We start from the raw sequence: 20,493 nt of genomic DNA on the forward strand, positions 1-20,493 counted from the left end.
TACCATAGCAGAGCCCCCTCAGCCCCTCATACACTGTAATAATCCTTCCTATGTCCTCATATACCATAGCAGAGCCCCCTCAGCCCCATACACACTGTAATAATCCCTCCTATCTCATGTACTATAGCAGAGCCCCCTCATACACTGTAATAATCACTCCTATGTCCTCATATACCATAGCAGAGGCCCCTCACACACTGTAATAATCCCTCCTATGTCCTCATATACCAACTTTCCGAGAACCTTATGTGCCCATGCACACCGTGAATGTTCTTGAGCTGTAGTTCAAAAAGAAAAATTAGAAAATTCTCTGAACTCAAATGTACAGAATGCCCACTGACAGGTGGTGAACACAGGATAGCAATATATACCCTTTCTCCCATCTACGCGCGATTCAACGCAACCTACGTGCGGGACCCTGGGGACGCGAGCTCAGGCACAGCCATCCACCTACCCCAAATCTTATCAAACTTTTTGCTAGCTTTTCGTTTCTCATATGCGTATTTTTCTATACCAATTAACCAGTTAACCTTTTTCACAAATTCCGACACCGAGGGAGGGGCCCCGTCAAGCCAGTGTTGGGCAATAAGCTTACGTGCCATAAACAGGACGCGAGCCACTGCAGTCTGTTCCCCCACATTCAATGCCAGATCCTCCACATAGCCCAATATATACACCAGCGGAGATTGTTGTAATTCTACTGAATAGGCTTTATGTATGGCCGACGCCACCCCTCCCCAGTACCGGAACAGCTTGGGGCATCGCCAAAACATATGTAAAAGACCCCCTTCATGGACATGGCACCTATCTCTGACATTAATACGGAAGAGGAATTGTGGCGTGCGATACACACGGTGTAAGAGGTACAGGTGTGAAGAGTCGGTGATGCTCCCCCAGGGACAGCTTAGGTGTCATTTCCAGTATCTCTTTCCATTGACCTTCTTCTATAGGGCCAACATCACCCCTCCCATTTTTCCCTCAATTTAAGTGGGTACCTATCTAAATACTTGGAGATGATGTGGCGGTATAGACAGGAAATAAGTCCCTTAGTGGAATCAGATTCCCCAACAATATTCATAGGCGGCAGATGTTGTACCCCCGACACTAGAACCTCCCCCTCCGCTTCACATGCATGACTTAATTGTAGGTATTTATAAAATTGAGCATGGGGCAGAACAAATTGGCTCTGTAATTGATCAAAACGCTTCAACTGCCCTCCATCATATAACTGCATTATTTTCCGAATCCCGGCATCTCTCCAGGTGGCAAATCCCTCTAGAAAGTGTAAATCCCCTAACCACGGAGTGTCCCAGATGGAGGTGTACTGTGTATACCCCGTGATACCATATAGATCTCTAAGTTTCCACCACATCTTATGGATGAGCAATAATGTTGGTATTTGTGGGGAGAGCAGTAGTATCCTTTTGGCCTCCAGAGTTTCAAACAGGTAGTCAGAGTGTAGGTGATACCTAATCAGTACTTTGTTTTGGTCCCCTCCGTCATCCAGCTCCCATCCCCTCAGATGTTGTAATTGAGCTGCCAGGAAGTACATGGCAGCATTAGGGATCGCCAAACCCCCGTCAGTCTTGGATCGCTGTAATGTGTCTAATTTAATGCGTGGATGCTGGGATCCCCAGATCAGGGAGCGAAAAATAGCATGTATCTTATGGAAAAGACGAGATGGAAGCCACACAGGAGAGTTATGTAAGATATATAGTAATTGCGGCATCCAAATCATCTTCACCAAATTCGCCCTTCCCACCACAGACAGAGGCAACTTGCGCCAGACCGCTAGCTTTTGCTGGAATTTATATATCAGGGGGTGTCATATTCAGTTTTTCATAGGCCCTAACATCCCTAGAAATAGTAACTCCCAGGTATTTGAAGGTGTGGACACACCTCAGTGGGATGGCAGGACCTAGCTGCAAACTATCCTCTGAGTCTATGGGCATAATAACTGATTTGTCCCAATTTATGGTAAGGCCTGAATAAGTCCCGAATTCATTTATTATGGACATTGCAGTAGAAAGGGAAGAGGAAGAATCACTGAGGTACAGCAATAAATCATCAGCGTATAACGCCAGTTTATCCTCCCTCGATCCCCTCCTAAAGCCAGTCACGCCAGGGTGCGAGCGCAATAGGGAGGCCATGGGTTCTATAGCCAGCGCAAACAGTAGCGGGGAGATCGGGCAGCCCTGCCGTGTCCCCCGGTAAAGCGGGAAATGCTTTGACAGCGTCCAATGAACAAATCACCCGAGACCCCGGGTTCTCCACTGGTAACTGCAAGTTAAGGTGTAGCCTACGTATATTCAAGGCCGTAGATCTGGCAGGGATGAACCCCGTCTGATCAGGATGTATCAGAGATGAGATAATCCCAGAGAGACGGGTGGCCAGGGCTTTAGCTATAATTTTGATATCCACCGGGAGCAGGGAGATGGGCCTATAGGAGTCTTGTACTAGAGGGTCCTTCCCGGGCTTCGGCAAGACTACTATTATCGCCTCCTGCATCGACCCGGGCAGAGTGCCCGACTCCATGGAGGCATTCCATAGTTCCAGCAATTTAGGGAGTAAGGGTTTCCCCACAAATTTATACAATTCCGCCGGGAACCCATCTGCCCCGGGGGCTTTATAATTATGCAGAGAAGCTGCTGCAGCTTCCAGGTCCTCTAGGGACAATGGTGCGTCCAGAAGTCCCGTTGTTCTAGTGTGAGAGTTGGTAAGGGTATGTCAAGTAAAAATTGTGTAAGTTGGGCCGTTGTCACCTCTAAATGGGAAGAGTAAAGTGTCAGATAATAGCGTCGGAACACCTCCAGTATGTCATGTAGTGTCGTCACCGCCACTCCCTCCTGGTTTTGGATACTAGTGATGTAGGTGGTGTCCCTTTGGGCATTGGCTACCACTGCCAGAATGTGTCCCGCCTTCTCTCCCTCCACAAAAAAGGAATGTTTGGCAAATGTACGTTTCTGGGCTGCAGATTCCATGTCGAATATGTTAAGCGCCATATGGGCAGCTCGGAGTCTCCGAGCCGTAGCCTCAGTTGGTTGTAAAATATGCTGTTCCTCCCGTTCTCTCAGACCCTTCAGAAGATCCTGACGTAACTGCCCCCTCCTCCTCTTTGCCCCAGTGATACGCTGGATAAAATGTCCCCGAAGATATGCCTTCATGGCATCCCACTCCACCCGGAGAGACACCGAGCCCCCATTTAAAGCAAAATACTCCTCCACCACCGGCACCACAGTAGCCGGATCTAGGACGGTCAGCCAGTGCGGATTCAGTCTCCACAGACTCCTCCCGACCGCCCCAGAGCCAGGGTGCGTCATTTGAAGTTTCAAGGGTGAGTGATCCGAGAGGGCTCTGGGGAGATAATCCACGCAGGTTATTTGATTTAACAGTGGGGCAGAGCATATAGCTAGATCTATTCTGGACAGAGAGTGATGTGTGGAAGAGTAACAGGAGTAACTCCGCTCACCCGGATGCTTAAGGCGCCAGACATCTGAGAGAGACAGTTCCACCAGCATTTTCCCCAAGGGAGTGGCAGAGGCCACCGGGCTCACAAAACCCATGCTACATTTATCTATCGAGGGGTCAATTACCATATTGAAGTCTCCCACTATCAAGATAGGTGCATCCGGGTGCGCGGCGCCAAACTCCATCACCCTATTCAACACCGTGCAACCGTACGGGGGAGGGACATATACTGCACTTAACTCATGCATCTAACTCCATAGATAACACAGTATAAACAGACATATCTACCATTCTGATCAATTTTACTGTCCATGCATGTGAAGGGAATATCCCTATGAACCAGAATGCTCACCCCTCTAGAGTACTGAGTGTACACGGAGTGGTAACTCCACCCCACCCAAGCCCGCTTCAGATGTTGTGTAGTGTCAGCAGTTAGATGCGTTTCCTGAACACACAGCACCACAGGATGATGCTGCCGCAGGGAATCAAACATTGCATACCGCTTATCCGCCTCCCCCAGGCCCCGCACATTCCAAGAAATCACCGTAAGCTTACCAGCCATATTCACCCTTTAACATATAAATGAGACGGTAGGACTGTACAGTAGGCATATCATTAATCCTATAATACACATTCCATTGCAAGTAATGAAGCTCATAAAATGAGGAGAAAAATAGCCACTGGGTGGCAGTAGCGCATAGGTCTCGGAGCACAACAAGCATAATGAAAGGAGTAAGGCACCATGTGGAATCAACAAAAGAAAAACAGAGGGAGAAAAAGTGCCCCCAAATAAAACATAACCGTGTATCCAGGAACAAAAGGGTCTGCTTCCAAAAAATCTGCAGACCGGGGCACCAGTCCTCCATAACCAAAGGACAGTGAACAGTCAGTCAGCTACGATGCTGCATACAGAGAGCATAACAGGTCCCACTTGAAACAGGAGAAATGAAATCCCGCGGGTCAGCAGGAGCAAATAAATGGCAGAAAATACTTGTACGTCAATACTTATCAGACACTCGGGAGTCCTTCGAGGGCACCAAATCTTAAGGCGAGGTAGTTTTGTCCGGGTCTCAGGCTGGCGCATCTTGATTGCGAGGGCTGCGCCTTCCACGAAGATGCTGTTCCTCCTGATCCAGCCAACGCATCGCATCTCTTGGGGAGGTGAAGAAATGGGTATCCCCTGCCGCAACAACCCGTAACTTGGCAGGATATAGCATAGCATAAGGTACCTGCAGGGTACGCAGCCTCCTTTTCACCTCAATAAACTGGGCACGCTGTTTCTGAACTTCCGCAGAGTGGTCAGGAAAGAAGGAGATTTTACTGCCGTTAATAGCTGCGTCCGGAGAATTCCGTGCCGCTCTCAATATGATGTCACGGTCCCGATAATAAAGCAATTTCACTAGGACCGCCCGAGGTGGGGAACCAGGTGGAAGAGGTCGCATAGGTACTCTGTGAGCCCTCTCTACCGCATACATTGGGGACAGACCGTCTTTCCCAAATACCTCAGCAAGCCATTTTTCTAAATATTCTGTGGGATTTGCGCCCTCGACTCTCTCTGGCACTCCCACAAGTCTCACATTATTCCTTCTCAGACGATTCTCTAAGTCATCCGTTTTCAGTAGTAACTGAGAAAGTAGCTGATCATGTTTTCGGGAAGTGGATGCGATGGGCGCAACTTTGTCCTCCAGATCTCCCACCCTATGTTCCACCTCGGTAGTCCTGTCACTGACTTTACGTAAATCTTGGCGGAGAAACCCCACTTCACCCTGCAGGCTGCCAATTTGTTGTGTAAGAGTGGAGATTGCAGTATTACATTTAGAAATAGAGGAATTGCATTGTGCTACAGCGTGGAGAATGTCCCTCAGTGTGGGCTCCTGAGCATGGGCTGTCTCTGTACATAGAGATAGGGTACTGCACTGCTTTGCAGCTCCTGCCAGGGGATCAGAGCCCTCCTCCCTCTCCTCTCCACTGCAGCCCTCCACAATAGCAGCTCCTAATGGGCCATTTTCTATGGGGCACTCCTCAATGTCCTCCCCCTCCTCATGAGCATACCGGACACAGTTGTGGGTCATCCGGGGGGTCGGCGGCTTCTGAAACTCGGCCAGCCTGGCAGCCGTCCCTGTAGTAAGCAGCCGTGTGGAGCGAGGTGTATGAGGCGGCGGGTCGGCGACATCTTGGATATCTCGGCCACCCGCTCCCGCCGTCGATTTAGTCTTTTTCGACGTCCCTCCGGCCATGGTCTCGGCACCGGAGCGGTTCCTGGGGATCTATGTACCCCTGGGAGGATTGCTGGAAAGTTTGGTGGCCCGCAGGAGGATGTAATCGCCGGTATGCAGCGGGACCCGCCGGAGCTCTCAGGTCACACGTCTGCTCACATGCCCGGTCAGGCTCCGCCCCAGCCCCCCATACACTCTAATAATCCCTCCTTTCTCCTCAATTTGAAGTGGTGCCACTCGTCCCCCATACAGTTCTCATCTCTATAGCAGTGGTCTTTTGGATATATATTTTATACACCTACACTGAATTGTGGTGATTGGTGACCTGGACAATGAGCTGTGTTACATTGGGCTACAGGCAGGCACAGCAGAGATGAGTGGTCAGTGTGGTAGGGACTGGTTCAGCAGTAGCAGATTTACACACACACACACACACACACACACACACACACACACACACACTCTCTCACACAAACATACACTCACTTACTCTATGCAGGGAAGCTGCGGCCCCAGCTGCAGTCTGTTGCTCCTCACACAGCAGCTCCGGCCCCTGTGTGTCTCTACCTCTTCCTTCCTGTGCGGTACAGCTGTAAGGAGCCTGTATGAAGGGAAGCTGGACGGCTGGGCCCCCCTGGAACCTAGTTTGAGGCCGGGCCCCTTACAGCTGTACCGCCAATACTGCCCTGTTGGCGGCCGTGCCCTCACCCATAAAGCTCTCCACAACTCTGCCCCTCCATACATCTCCTCCCTCATCTCCACCTACCATCCTTCCCGTGCTCTGCGTTCTGCTAATGACCTTACACTAACCTCTTCTATAATCAGAACCTCTCACTCCCGCCTCCAAGACTTCTCTCGTGCTGCCCCAGTTCTCTGGAACTCCCTACCCAAAGAGCTCAGACTATTTTCCAACACCCCCAGTTTCACGTGTGCCCTGAAGACTCATCTCTTCAGGTGCGCTTATAACATTTCCTAATCTCATCTTCCTCTGCTATCCCTTCTGCATCCTCTCTATAACCTCTTTGGTGCCATCTACATTGTACTTGCTACCTTAGCTCAGAAAATGGCGTGTGACTGACTTGCCCAATCACCTATAGGAACTTTGAGATTCTATGTACAATGACTGGAACATTGACAAATAAAGCACTTGTTACCTCTCGTGTCACCCACAGTCATCCTAGTCTGTACGCTCTCGACAGCAGGTCTCTAATTCTGTATTTTAATTTATTCATTGTATAATTTAATATAAATATAACCTGTAATGTATTTATATATTTAAATCTGTTGGCGCTATACATATAAATATTTTTCTGTTGCACTCTTTCACCCACTCACAGCACACCTTACACGCTGGGAGAAAGTAAGTCACATGGGTGGAGGAGGAGCATAGAGTCTTTTGATCTGTACGTTGTGGAAGAAGGACGCAAGCCAGATAGCTCTTCACAGTGATTCTATATGGGCCCTGGCCCTCTGCTAGGTCCCCGTACCTCAGTTCAGTTTTAGTCAGAACCCCGTATGGGAAGGACCAGTAGCGAAATTAGATGGGGGCAGAGGGGGGCCGCCGCCCCCGGGCCCACCAAGGCTGGGGGCCCACTGACAGAAGCAAATTTGTCTCCAGGGCCTGTCCCTCAGCAGCTGCTTAGGGCCGCAGCCACCACCTTTCAGTGACCGGGCCCTCAACTTAACGGGAACCTGCCAGGGGATCTGGGAGAAGGGTTCCAGATCCCGAGGCCTGAGTGATCTTTAGCTGTGCGTACGCCTTTAAGAGGCACGCACAACTAAAGGGAATGTCACGCTGGAGCAGAGAGCGCTTCCTGTGCAGGCAGCCTCTGCAAGTCAGGCTGGCTGCCTATACCGGAAGCTGGAAAAGGACGGCTCGGCTTGAGAAGAGCTGGGGAACGGGTGAGGTGAGTAGGTGTGTGTGTGAGTGAGGGGAAGGGAAATCTTGCACTGCACAGAGGGGGCCTTATCCACAGCGCGGGGGGAGTAGGCATCAGCAGGTTTTGCGGTAAACGAATGTCTCCGGTTGGTCCGATAGGCTCCGCCCCATGAAACCCCCAACCCCCCGTGCGCTACCCCCGGGTCAGATAGTAACCAGAATAGTGCCAGAATAAACAGAGTAACAGTAACAGAATAAACAGAGAATAATCAGAGTAACCTGGGTGGGACAGGTGGAGTGCACGACCAAGTAGAGGCAGCCACTCCCCCATCTGCCTAGTGTGAATGGTGTTCTAGGAGAGCTGACCAAATTTGTCCTTTTTTTTTTTTTTTTCTGTGTTCCAGATGGGGGAGTGGCTGCCTCTACTTGGTCGTGCACTCCACCTGTCCCACCCAGGTGGTGTAATTACTCTTGCTGGTATTAGATCTTGCATGCCCAGAGCATAGGCGTATTTCATGCCATGGAGAGGCCATAGTACAGTGTAGGACTGTCCTGAGCATGAGGCCACCGTAACGTGGTGGGGCAGTTTACGCCATTTTCAAGTGGTAACCAAGAGCCTCATTATTTTTATGGAAGTTTTTTTTGGCAGTTGGGGGGGCTGCTTTTGACTATTTTCATGTCTGTAGTGGGTCTGTATCTTGCCATTGCGGTGAGCTGTTGCATTTTTCTGTGTTTTTGTATGATGGAGGTTACCCAGCTTCCCAGCATCTTGTATGATAGCGGTCACCCATCTTCCCAGCATCATGTATGATAGCGGTCACCCATCTTCCCAGCATCATGTATGATGGAGGTTACACAGCTTCCCAGCATCATGTATGATGGAGGTTACACAGCTTCCCAGCATCATGCATGATAGAGGTTACACAGCTTTCCAGCATCATGTATGATGGAGGTTACACAGCTTTCCAGCATCTTGCAGCAAGACAGATAAGTGGTTGGCACTGCACTACCAAGTAGTATCAGTAAGCACCTCACATGGAATGGGGGAGACCTGGGAGTACTGCCTCATATTATTGGATTCCAGATAATGACCAACATCATAAGAACTGCACTCACCACATGATGTCTTCATGGACTTCTTAATTAATTCACAGAAAGTGACATCAAAGTGTGGACTCCAATGGGCAGCTGTCAGGTAGTGGTAGGATACAGCCTGTTTTGTGCTGATTGCGCTTCAAAGGACCCCCCCCCCCCCCCCCCCCCCCGAGGTTTAATGAGGCGCAATCAGCACGAAACAGGCTGTATCCTACCACTACCTGACGTCTGTCCATTGGAGTCCGCACTGTGTTTGATGTCACTTTCTGTGAATTTATAAAGAAGTCCATGACGACATCATGTGGTGAGTGCAGTTCTTATGATGTTGGTCATTTCCATCATCTTGTATAATGGGGTTACCCAGATTTCCCAGCATCTAATACTTAGTATGATGGAGGTCACCTAGCTTTCCCAGCATCTAATGCTTAGTATGATAGAGGTCACCCAGCTTTTCCAGTATCCTCTACATCCTGTACATGCTTTCCCTTTACTGCCCAGAAAAGGCCTACAGGGGGAAGGAGCGGTGTACTGCACATAGGGGGGGGGGGGCCTATACTGCACATAGGGGGGCAACACTGCAGAGGGGCCTATACTGCACATAGAGGTGCAACACTACAGAGGGGCCTATACTGCATATAGGGGGGCAACACTACAGAGGGGCCTATACTGCATAGAGGTTGCATAAAGGGGGCTACACTACGGAGACTTTGTATAGACATGAGAATGATCTTGGATCAAGGAGTCTAAAATGTCTCTCTAGCAGATCCTATGGAGAAGAGTCATAGTCGGAGAAGTCTTCATGATGGCTGGAGCCAGGTGGAGAACAAAGGAAAATGTGAACAACTTTGAATATTAAAAAGATCACCTGCTATTCATGCAGAAAAGACGCCTCCTGTGAGTCACTAGATGTAGATGCACTATGATCACTCTGTCGGAATGGTGGCGTCCCGGAGGATATATATTATGTCTGATATATAGGTATCTATGCCAGGTCCCTAGGACCTTTGGGGTCAATAACATTTATGGGCAAAGTGCAATATGATAATGAATTGTATGTATTGAGTACTTACTATGACCTTTAAATGCTCTTTTTGCACTATTACTTGTTTACTTACATTGTGTAAGTCTAATTGGTCGGGGACTGGGCATGTGCAATAATATTTAATTACAACCTATCATTTCCTCCGGGATAGCCACTGTTCTTTAATGTTGGTTTTTTGTCTCTCTTTTTTTATGAATTGTTTTTAATATTTGTTTCCAATAAAGATTTATTTTTGGGCTACATAATTTCAGTATTTTTTCTTTAGAGGCATTGTATTGGTGAGCTGTAGTAGCAGTACAGACTAACTGCAGAATATTTAGGAAGGCACTTGCCCCTTATTAAGTACTCATAAATATTGCATGAAGACAGAAGTGTGGGTATTTCACTTATAAGAACTGCAGAACCTGTATACACCTTGATTTACCTCAATATGGCCACTGCTTAGGGAGAATATTGGCCTTTATATTGTGGATGTTATTCAGTGACAATATAGCGCTATTATCCAGTCAGTGTATGGTAAGGGTAGTGGTCATGGTATAACAGTATTATTTGTCCTGAATATGCTGGTATTATTAGTAATATCTTGTTTAGGGCTCGTTTATATAGTAGAGATTATTCATTGAACATAAAGATCACAGGTGTCAAACTATGACCCTCCAGCTGTTACAAAACTACAATTAACTTGGAAGAGATATATCTGAAATATTTTTGAAGCCAAAGCCAGGAATGGATTTGGGAAGAAGAGAAATCTCAGTCTTTCCTTTATGATCTGTTACCTGTTTATAGTCTGTTCCTGTCTTTGGCTTCAAAAATCTGTCAGATAAATCTCTCTGTGTAAATAAACAATTATCTTTGGCTGTCCAGGCATGATGGGAATTGTGGTTCTGCAACAGTTGTATGGCAGTGAGTTTGACATCCCTGTTAGGGTATATACACACAGAGTAATTGTGTCAGAAAATTATGTGCGGAATCAGCCAATGTTCCCTGTGCGCTCCCGCTTCACTCCTCACCCTGTCCATAGGCTCTATTATATGCTCCGGCAGATTTCGCTGTCCGCCCAAAGAATTGACATGTGTGGTATTACACATTTGTCCCCGTTCTCATCAGTGTGAGCTGCAATACCACTCACAAACTAAAGACAGGGGTGGTGCTGTTTCTGGAACAAAGCAGCTATGGTTCTGTAATCTTGCATAACCCCTTTAAATTTTAGATGGCCACATATGTGAAATGTAGAAAGCATTTTACACTGCTCTCTATCCCTATTCTCTATGAGTAATGTAGTAGAATATTTCCTTTATTATTTGGAAAGCAGTGTCGTCTACTGAGGTTCCCTATGGGTAACAATCGGTTGGGGGCCCACTCAGACTTGCTCGCCCCCCCTAGACTGAACCCCTTGCTACGCCCCTGGGAAGGACGCAAGACAGCACGCCTCTCACAACTTCTTTACTAGTATCGCTATATAGCACTATGCACTGTTAAACTCCTCTTAGGAGAGGACAAGCCATGGACAACCTCAACCCACGCTGTGGACAAGGAGAAGTCACAGAGCAGGACAGTATCCACTATAGCACCAAAGAGCCAGGAACTGATCCAGAAAGAGCAAAGTTGCAGTAAGCCTAGGAACTCTTATCTCGCAGAGCGGGTGTCAGCAGGAAACGCTCAGCATTCCGCTCATCCCTGTGTCACCCCTTTAGGAAGGTTCAGCCGAGTCTAGTGGGAATAAGGTGGTTTGAAGACTAGGTCAAGGTCAATACATGGGCACAGGTGTTCTTGTTCTTTTAAGTATACTACCTCATCCTCCTACATCCCGGCAGAGCACAGTACTACATGGGTTGAGACTCTCACGGCATCCTCCTCTCTGCTACTCTGCTTCTTGCATGGCTCAGCACAACTCAACTATATCCTACTCTGCACTTCTACTACAGATCTGGTCGTTGTATTGTCAAGTATTTATTGGAAACTTTGTCAAGTGTGTTTCAAGAGCTTTATCTAAAGAAACCTCATATTGTTGAAGCTGTATTAACTTCTGCACATTTACAAGTAGTAAACTGGCTCAACTATATTCAAAAGACTTTGTGATCACTCGACACCACCGACACAGCACGCACTGCAACCTTGGGACATTTCCCCTTTCTGTGGGTGGCGGTTCCTATCATCTGGGGGGGGGGGGGGTCACTATACCACTCTGGCCATCCATGATAATAGCTCAAGGGACCCAGGAGCAACCCGGCAGGACACTGACCACAGGGGAAAAGGGTACAAACAGCCTTCAAAACTAAAAGGAGGTGTACCACCATACCTGTGTGCCCACCAAGCACTGGGGTCACGAGACAACACTACAAGGTCCGGCTGTATCTCTGCCAACCACCACAGGAGTGGAGTCACACTTCAACACCAAGCAGGTGACCGGCCGCTCCTCCGATATAACATCACACCGGGGGTACACCACATACGGCTATGTTCACACAACGTAAGTTCCGTGGAATCACAGCCGGGATCCCTAGCGGCGCCGTAGAAAACTGTCAAGTCAGTTGTCTGTGGCCGCCATTCAGTGAAAAGCGGCTGCAGAAAACCCTGTCAGTTCACAAAATAGGGCAAGCGGCTCCGGCCGCACACTCCATTGTGTGCTGCGGCCCTAAAGATCATCCGGCTGGTACTGCAGTACCGGCCAGATGATCTTTTCTAAGACCAGCCGTTCTGTGACCTGCCCGGGTCACAGAACGGCCGGTCTCATACTGTGTGTAGCCTAAAGAGGTATCTGTTATTAGGATAGGTGGGATCTATATGGATCTGTTTTTAAGATAGGCGTCATCTACAGGGATCTGTTATTAAGATAGGTGTTATCTATAGGGGTCCGTTACTAGGATAGGTGTGATCTATTGGGATCAGTTACTAGGATAGGTGTGATCTATAGGGATCTGTTATTAGGATAGGTGTCATCTATAGGGATCTGTTATTAGGATAACAGATCCTAATCTATAGTGAGATAATAAGGGAAAAACTAAAAGGGCAAACTAGATGGATCAAGTGGACTTTTTCTGCCAACAATCTTCTATGTTTCTACAACCTAAGATGAAGCCTTCCTACTAGTGATGTCACGATACCAGAATTTTGAGTTTGATACCGATACCAGCTGTTTTATTTCGATACTCGATACCATTTCAATACTTAAGTTTGAAAAAAAAAAAAAAAAAAACATGTAAAAATACAAATATAACGCCCCCCCCCCCCCCCCCCCAGACTGCAGATATGTGCAAAAGGAGGTATGCTGGGAGTTGTTGTGCACAAGGTGGCTGCTGCTGTACAACTGCAACTCCCAACACATCTCTTTGTGCACTACAACTCCCACCAATCAGCTAGTTATTTGGTATTCTATATTTTGGGAGACCCCTTTGAGTCTGTGGTGGTTGCAATGCAGTTATTGTCCAAAAAGTATTTAAATATGTAAAAACCTGCAACAAATGACCATACAGCAGCATGTGAACACATAAATAACGCTCCGAGTCGGGTAGGTTCTGGCAGATCACTTTCACTACATACACACAGCGATCTGAACGACCGCTGCGTTTATGTAATTCTGCCCGACCCTTAACCCCTTCAGCTCCCGCCCGGCTCCCACTCCGCTGTATACATTACCTGTCCGCGCTGCACGGGGTCCCGGCGTACTGCTCTCCCGCCCGGCCAATCAGTGGCTGCGGCAGGGCAACACACTGATTGGCCGGGCGGGAGGGCAGTACGCCGGGACCCCGTGCAGCGCGGACAGGTAATGTATACAGCGGAGTGGGAGTGGGAGCCGGGCGGGACAGATAGAGGGGGCAGAGAGAGAGAGAAGAGACAGATAGAGGGGGCAGAGAGAAAGAAGCGACAGATAGAGGGGGCAGAGAGAGAGAGAAGAGACAGATAGAGGGGGCAGAGAGAGAGAGAAGAGACAGATAGAGGGGGCAGAGAGAGAGAGAAGAGACAGATAGAGGGGGCAGAGAGAGAGAAGAGACAGATAGAGGGGGCAGAGAGAGAGAAGAGACAGATAGAGGGGGCAGAGAGAGAGAAGAGACAGATAGAGGGGGCAGAGAGAGAGAGAAGAGACAGATAGAGTGGGCAGAGAGAGAGAGAAGAGACAGATAGAGTGGGCAGAGAGAGAGAGAAGAGACAGATAGAGTGGGCAGAGAGAGAGAGAAGAGACAGATAGAGGGGGCAGAGAGAGAGAGAAGAGACAGATAGAGGGGGCAGAGAGAGAGAGAAGAGACAGATAGAGGGGGCAGAGAGAGAGAGAAGAGACAGATAGAGGGGGCAGAGAGAGAGAGAAGAGACAGATAGAGGGGGCAGAGAGAGAGAGAAGAGACAGATAGAGGGGGCAGAGAGAGAGAAGAGACAAATAGAGGGGGCAGAGAGAGAGAGAAGAGAGAGTTTAAGAGTAGATAGATAGATAGATAAAACAGCAGGGCACTTACACTGACTGATGGACACAAGGTAAGAAGCCAGAGGAAACTAGTGATGTAATTAAACAGAGAGAGAAAGGAGATAGAAAGAGTGGAGATAAGACTCCTCCGGCTTACAGCACAGGGAGAGGGTCCTGGACACTGCACGGGGAGGCTGTGGAGGAGGGGGGAGACACACAGGCTGGGCAGAGGTCACCACACTGCCTGGGGAACACAGCCTGTGCTATGGAGACCGCCGCACAGCTGCCTCACATACAGACCAGTGATTTATGCCCTGACGACCTGTCCGGGCCGTCGGGCGGCTGCAGCGTTATCTTCATGCACCATGCTTCCTGGTCAGTGTGATGAAGTGTAGTTAATAAAATGCACAACCCGCACCCGTGTGAGAAGGGACTCTCAGGTTACATCCCCCGCACATTACACAGTCCACACTGGCTGCATCCTGACAGCCCCGGCCTCCCCCACCTCACTGCCGAGCTGCATATATAGCGGACGCATCGTCTCCTCAGCGGGGCTGCTCCATATGCAGCAGAGACCCCTGCTGTATATGGAGCGACTTGGGAAGGGGTTAATGCCGCTGTCAGTTGTGACAGCGGCATGTACACAGTTACATAGCCGACACTAGCGATCGCTATGTGCCGGCTATTTGAATTTGCAGCCGCCAGGAGCGGAGAGTGGGTGAGCTCAGGAGGTGACCGCAGGGGGGCGGCACACAGAGAACACGGCCGGCACTCACCTAGCCGCCGGCTGTATTCTCTGCTCTATACTTTATATCAAGCCGTGTTATTATGCAGCTTAATATAAAATATCGATACCTGGAAATCCTGGTATCGAACCGTATTTTTGCCCGAAATATCGATAGTAGTATCGATATTTCGGTGCATCGTGCATTCCTACTTCCTACAATTGGCCATATGGCCACATACATCAGTCTTCATTTTGCTCACTCTAGAGCTGGCAAGATGGAGTACCACTGCGGCCAGTGATTCAAGAGCTCCTGCTAAGAGCTCCTAATCTCAGATGCAGGATAGGAAAAAAAAAAGGCGGGAGAAGGCAAGTATGGTTGTATTTTCTATTTTTAGTCTGCTCCAGAATACCCCTTTAAATACGAGGAATAACCTAATGAAGGTGATACTTACCCCTCGGGGGGGGTTGAGGAGGTGCTGCATGTTGCTTCTGCTTCTTGTGAGGTGACATAACAAGCTGTGAAAAGACAATAAGCACAGTGACAAGCTGCTCAGACAGTACAGCTAGATTAGGTGCGGGGTACAGTGAGCGAATACATGACCCCAGACTTTGGCCTACCTTTCCAAAAGAGCTCAGTCCAGAATATAGTGACCTGAATACAGGCTGGTCCGCCAACAGAATAAGGGGGAGGATGCGCTACAGCTCGCAGAGACACCCACTGCCGCGACGTGGTGGAGGAGACTGTAACAGAATACAAACTTATGTTACTGCTATACGAATAAGGCACGGTACATGTGAGGTGGTATCAGTTATACTGCACGCAGACGTAGCTTCCATGTTGTTAAGGTTAAATTTAGATGTCGACCCGTCTCTATGGAGAAAAGTCAAATACCCAGGATAATGGATGGTTTTTAAATATATCTAGAGCTGTAACCTGCAGTATTACCAACTCGTCACTTATAAATCATGGACACAGATAAGACATTGTATCATGATTATAAGCCTGGAGAAATGGCCCAAGTTTTATTATGGTAATCACATTTTATAGTCAGATAAAATATAGGGTGGTAACAAATGCTAATAAGACATAGATGAGGCGGTGCTAGTGATTTAGATATTCAGTCATGCGCAATGGCATCTATATTAGTATTCATTATTATTCAAAAAGGTCAAAAAGGTTAGAACAATACATTCTTTGCAATGATACTTTCCCATAATTCCAAGAGCACAATAGACCAAACAGTCTAGTTTCTTCCAATAACCTTCAAAACTTGATAAAGATAAAGAAATAGTTCATCTTGAGAAAATTCCTTATTGTCTCCATGTATCAGAAGTCTCAAGGATAGAGGAATTTCCCAGATATTAGAATCATAAAATTAACCCTATCAGGAACTCTATACTTTTATGTGCTGATGCTTCTAATTGAAAGGCCTGTATATATATATATATGTGTAGTCATATAGGTACGGTGCAGGTAGGTAAAATCGCATCACCTGGCCTTATCATTGTATACTGTATACACTGTCAGATGATGAGGCTGTGACATGTAAGGATGGGTTCACACTGCAATTTTGCAATCCGTTTTTTGCAAAAAACGGATGCATTTGTGTGCATCCGTTTTTCCATTGACTTCCATTGTAAAAAAAAAAAAAAAAAACAGATCAAAAGGGAATCCATTTTTTTTTAACGGACACAAAAATAGTGTCAGCTACGTTTTTGTGTCCGTCAAAAAAACATATCCGTTTTGATCCGTTTTTTTTACAATGGAAGTAAATAGAAAAAAGGATCAAAACGGATGCAGACAAATGCATCCATTTTTTTTTATCAGTTTTTTGCAAAAAAAAAAAGAACGATGAAAAAAACGGATTACAAAAACGCAGTGTGATCCCAGCCTAATTAATACAGATAGGATAGCGATGATGTTACCAGTAATAATAAAGCCATTACATCTCCAGATGCCGTCAATTATCAGAACGTGGTGTCAATAACACAATGGATCCTGGTGGCTTAAATTACCAGAACGGCGGCATCAATGATGTTTATTAATGCGGCAATAGAAGATCTTCTAGCGGCAGATCCGCAGCGGACACGTGGCCCCTGGTTGTCAGACAGCTCGGTAAGGTCATGGTAAAGGGCAAGAATCCCCAGTGACCGCAGTGCACGCTTCATCTCACTACAACGCCAGGACCGCCAGGACCCCACTACGGCTCCTAGTATTACAGGGCATGCTGAGGCTTGTAGTTTTGTGACAGATGAAGCCAGCAGCTATAAAGCATCTTGGTAGGGCCACGTTCACACTGCTTTTTGTGTATATGTTATAAGCATAGGTTTTAACAGATTTTAGTAGCGCTTTCTGCAGTGTGCAATACAGTACAAGTTGAACCATACCTCCCAACTTTTGCTGAGAGGAAAGAGGGACAGTCACGGCAATGCACCACGCCCCCTATAGCCACGCCTTCCCCCATAACCAGGCCCCCATAGCCAAACCCTTATATCCACGTCACCTATTACCATTATATAAAAAACAAATATCACCACATTGTGACTTATACCCCCATACCATTACTACATAACATCCACTATACAAAGACCAGTATCTCCACTACACTGAGCCATATGGAGGTAGATACAAATGCTGCACAGGCTCTTTACACCACATACGTGATTACAGTACAGCTATATTCAATGACTCACAGGGGGCATCTTCTCTAATCGGAATTGCTCACTTTTTCAATCCATCATGAAAACCACTTCTGGCAATACCTCGTCCCTGAAGAATCTGCCACATAAAAATTTTAGGCTTTTTGCTTTTGCACCATCCTCACAATCTATACAAAGTCCCCATGTATATTGCTCTGCACTGTAACAGTGCTCACTCTATGCCACCCTGTAGTGTTTAGGCCTACTGTGGACCCTCAATAGTATTTAGGCCCCTCTGTGCCCTCAAATAGTAGATACACCACCTCTGTGCGCTCATACAGTAGATACACCCCCTCTGTGCCCTCTTATAGTAGTAAGACCCCTTTGTGCCCTCATATAGTAGATAAGCCACCTCTGTGCCCTCATATAGTAGATAAGCCACCTCTGTGCCCTCATATAGTAGATACCCCACCTCTGTGCCCTCATATAGTAGATACACCCCCTCTTTGCCCTTATATAGTAGTAAGACCCCTCTGTCTTCCCCATATAGTAGATACACCACCTCTGTGCCCTCATATAGTAATAAGCTACCTCTGTGTCCTCATGTAAGACCTTTCTGTCTCCCCCATATAGCAGCTAAAACTCTATGTCCCCTGGTAGTAGCACCCCCCCTTCCATGGTGTGTAAATAAACGTTCACATATGTTTGGACTTTTGGAGTGCTACTGCATTTTTGGACCTATAGCTGAGTATACCTTGATCAAGGCACGCAGTGGGCACCCACCTTTCATCAGTTTCTACGAGTTCTGCAGATTTTTTGTGCCTATCTATCTATTATCTATCATCTATCTATCTATCATCTATCTACTTGATGAGAGCAGCACTACTTAAAATTTTAGGTGGTGCCAGCGGGTAAGACCTTAGACTCGGGTCCACAGTAATATATAAATCGGGTCCACAGTAATATATAAATGGATGAAACAGCAACACTCCGTTCTTATGAAGTTCAAATACGGGAATATATTCCATGCTAAAAGTGCAACGTTTCAACCGCCTATCGCGGTCTTTTTCAAGCATGTTTTTTGAACTTCATAAGAACGGAGAGTTGCTGGTTCATCCATCTATCTATCCATCTATCTCCTATCTCTCTCTCTAATCTATCTATCTCTCTCCTATCTATCTATCTCTCTCTATCCATCTCTCCTTTTTGTAAAATTTTTCAAGACTTCATTTCCTGCATTATAATAGACTTGTACTACTGTAAGGCCACATTCACACAGTGTAAAACTGGTGGAATTCCGCCAGCCTCCGTGTCATAATGACAGTCTATGGTAGGCTCGTGCGCCTCCTCTCTCCGCGCTGAGGAACGCCAGTTTTACTCCATGTGAACGGAGCCATAAATGTCCTATTGGTCACAGTATTGTGATCTCTATTTGTTCTGTTTTGTTGCTGCTATCTTGTGCCGTGTTATGTACCAGTATGCCACCTCTGATGTGGACTATATCCCAGCCTTCTTCTACTGATACATCCAGCAGAGGTGACATACTGCTACATTACACAACAGAACAAATAGAGATCACAATCCTGTGACAGATAGGACATTACAGTAATATGGGTCTATTACAATGGGACTTAAATTAATGCAGCGATATGGTATGTACAATAAAAGTTGTCTTCTTCCACTTGTGCACACAACAGTGCAGACACTTATGGGTTAATCCCCCCCTCCCTCTCCCTTGCATTCAGGCTCCTATCTCCTCCTCACATGAAGCTTCTGCTGTAACACTATGCAGCATCTCTGGCAGTCGGGACTGTGAGGAGGAGGAGGAGAGCCTGGAGACAGTGCTGGGATAAGGCTGCCATGTCTCCACACTCCTGTCAGTGCCCCCTGTGCTGTGCTCCCTGTATGTTACAGCAGCAGCTCGGGGACTGTGAGGAGGAGGAGGAGGAGAGCCTGGAGACAGTGCTGGGATAAGGCTGCCATGTCTCCACACTCCTGTCAGTGCCCCCTGTATGTTACAGCAGCAGCTCGGGGACTGTGAGGAGGAGGAGGAGAGCTTGGAGACAATGCTGGGATTGGGCTGCCAGGTCTCCACACTCCCCTCCTGTCCGTGCCCCCTGTATGTTACAGCAGCAGGCTCAGGGGAACAAGCACAGGGGGCACTGTGAGCTGGGGAGGGAGGGAGGATAAGCACCATGTACTGCTGAGGGACACCTGACAGAACCCCCAGACACCCCCTCCCCAGGCCCCCTCACTCACCACTGCTCTGCTCTCCCTCGCTCCAGGCTGATGCAGTTCATGTGCCCCGGACCCCAGCAGCCGTGCTCCTCCTCTGGCACCAGCTCTCTCTGTCAGGTACTGTACTGCTGTATAGGGGGCGCACCACAGAGCTGTGATAATCCGGCCCTGACCAGAGCTATGGGGGAGAGAGCGGCCTCTTGTGGCCGGAGGCAGAATGACGCCTTGGGCCACAAGAGTTTTAGCAGAGCAGGAAGCCGATGTTTCCTGCTCAGCCAGTGTGCGGCGGGACACACGGGGGCTGTACCGGGACAGCGGGACGTGACCCCAAAATCGGGACCGTCCCGCTGGATCCGGGACAGTTGGGAGGTACAACACGTTTCCCATTGACTAAGATTTCAAAAAAACTGCAATGTGTCCACTTTTGCCTGTATACAATATATGTATGGAGCAGTAATAGTCCAACGTAGGCCTCACAGGATACGGCTATGAGCAGAACATATCGCCCACATATATGCCGCTAGAAGAAAAACTTCTTTAAATAAATAACCCGCGTGTGGTGCGTTACCTGCTACTCGTGGGCTGTGCTGGTAGGGTGGAGACTAAAGTCCATGCGCGGGAAGGAGCTTGTGACGTCACAAGGTCATGTGACCCGTGTGGGAGGAGCTAATTTTTTCCCGGCTTTTCTTAGCTCATGGACTTTAGACACAACCCATACACAAAGCCAAGGAAACTGCCAGTCAGCTGGTACTCAACGCCATGCTGAGCACATGCGCAGTGAGCACCTGCCGT

The 20,493-nt window shown here is 47.8% G+C and overlaps 1 protein-coding gene across 3 annotated transcripts in view; it reads right to left on the bottom strand.

Moving 5' to 3' along the window:
- LOC138797601 (histone H3-like centromeric protein A) overlaps nucleotides 1–20,493 on the bottom strand; it is a 46,406-nt gene that overhangs the window by 16,932 nt on the left and 8,981 nt on the right. The window contains exons 1-3 of one of the 3 annotated variants that reach the window (XM_069977971.1): nucleotides 20,270–20,374; nucleotides 15,442–15,564; nucleotides 15,276–15,339 (exon numbers count right to left, since the gene is read on the bottom strand). In XM_069977971.1, coding sequence (XP_069834072.1) covers nucleotides 15,276–15,333 — 58 coding nt within the window. In that variant the 5' untranslated portion in view covers nucleotides 15,334–15,339; nucleotides 15,442–15,564; nucleotides 20,270–20,374. Of the gene's footprint in view, nucleotides 1–4,473; nucleotides 5,179–15,275; nucleotides 15,340–15,441; nucleotides 15,565–20,269; nucleotides 20,375–20,493 lie in introns of those variants that run through there. The other 2 variants (XM_069977972.1, XM_069977970.1) reach the window with 2 other exon arrangements.

The sequence above is a fragment of the Dendropsophus ebraccatus genome, chromosome 7 (genome assembly GCF_027789765.1).
Source record: "Dendropsophus ebraccatus isolate aDenEbr1 chromosome 7, aDenEbr1.pat, whole genome shotgun sequence".
Classification (NCBI taxonomy): domain Eukaryota; kingdom Metazoa; phylum Chordata; class Amphibia; order Anura; family Hylidae; genus Dendropsophus; species Dendropsophus ebraccatus.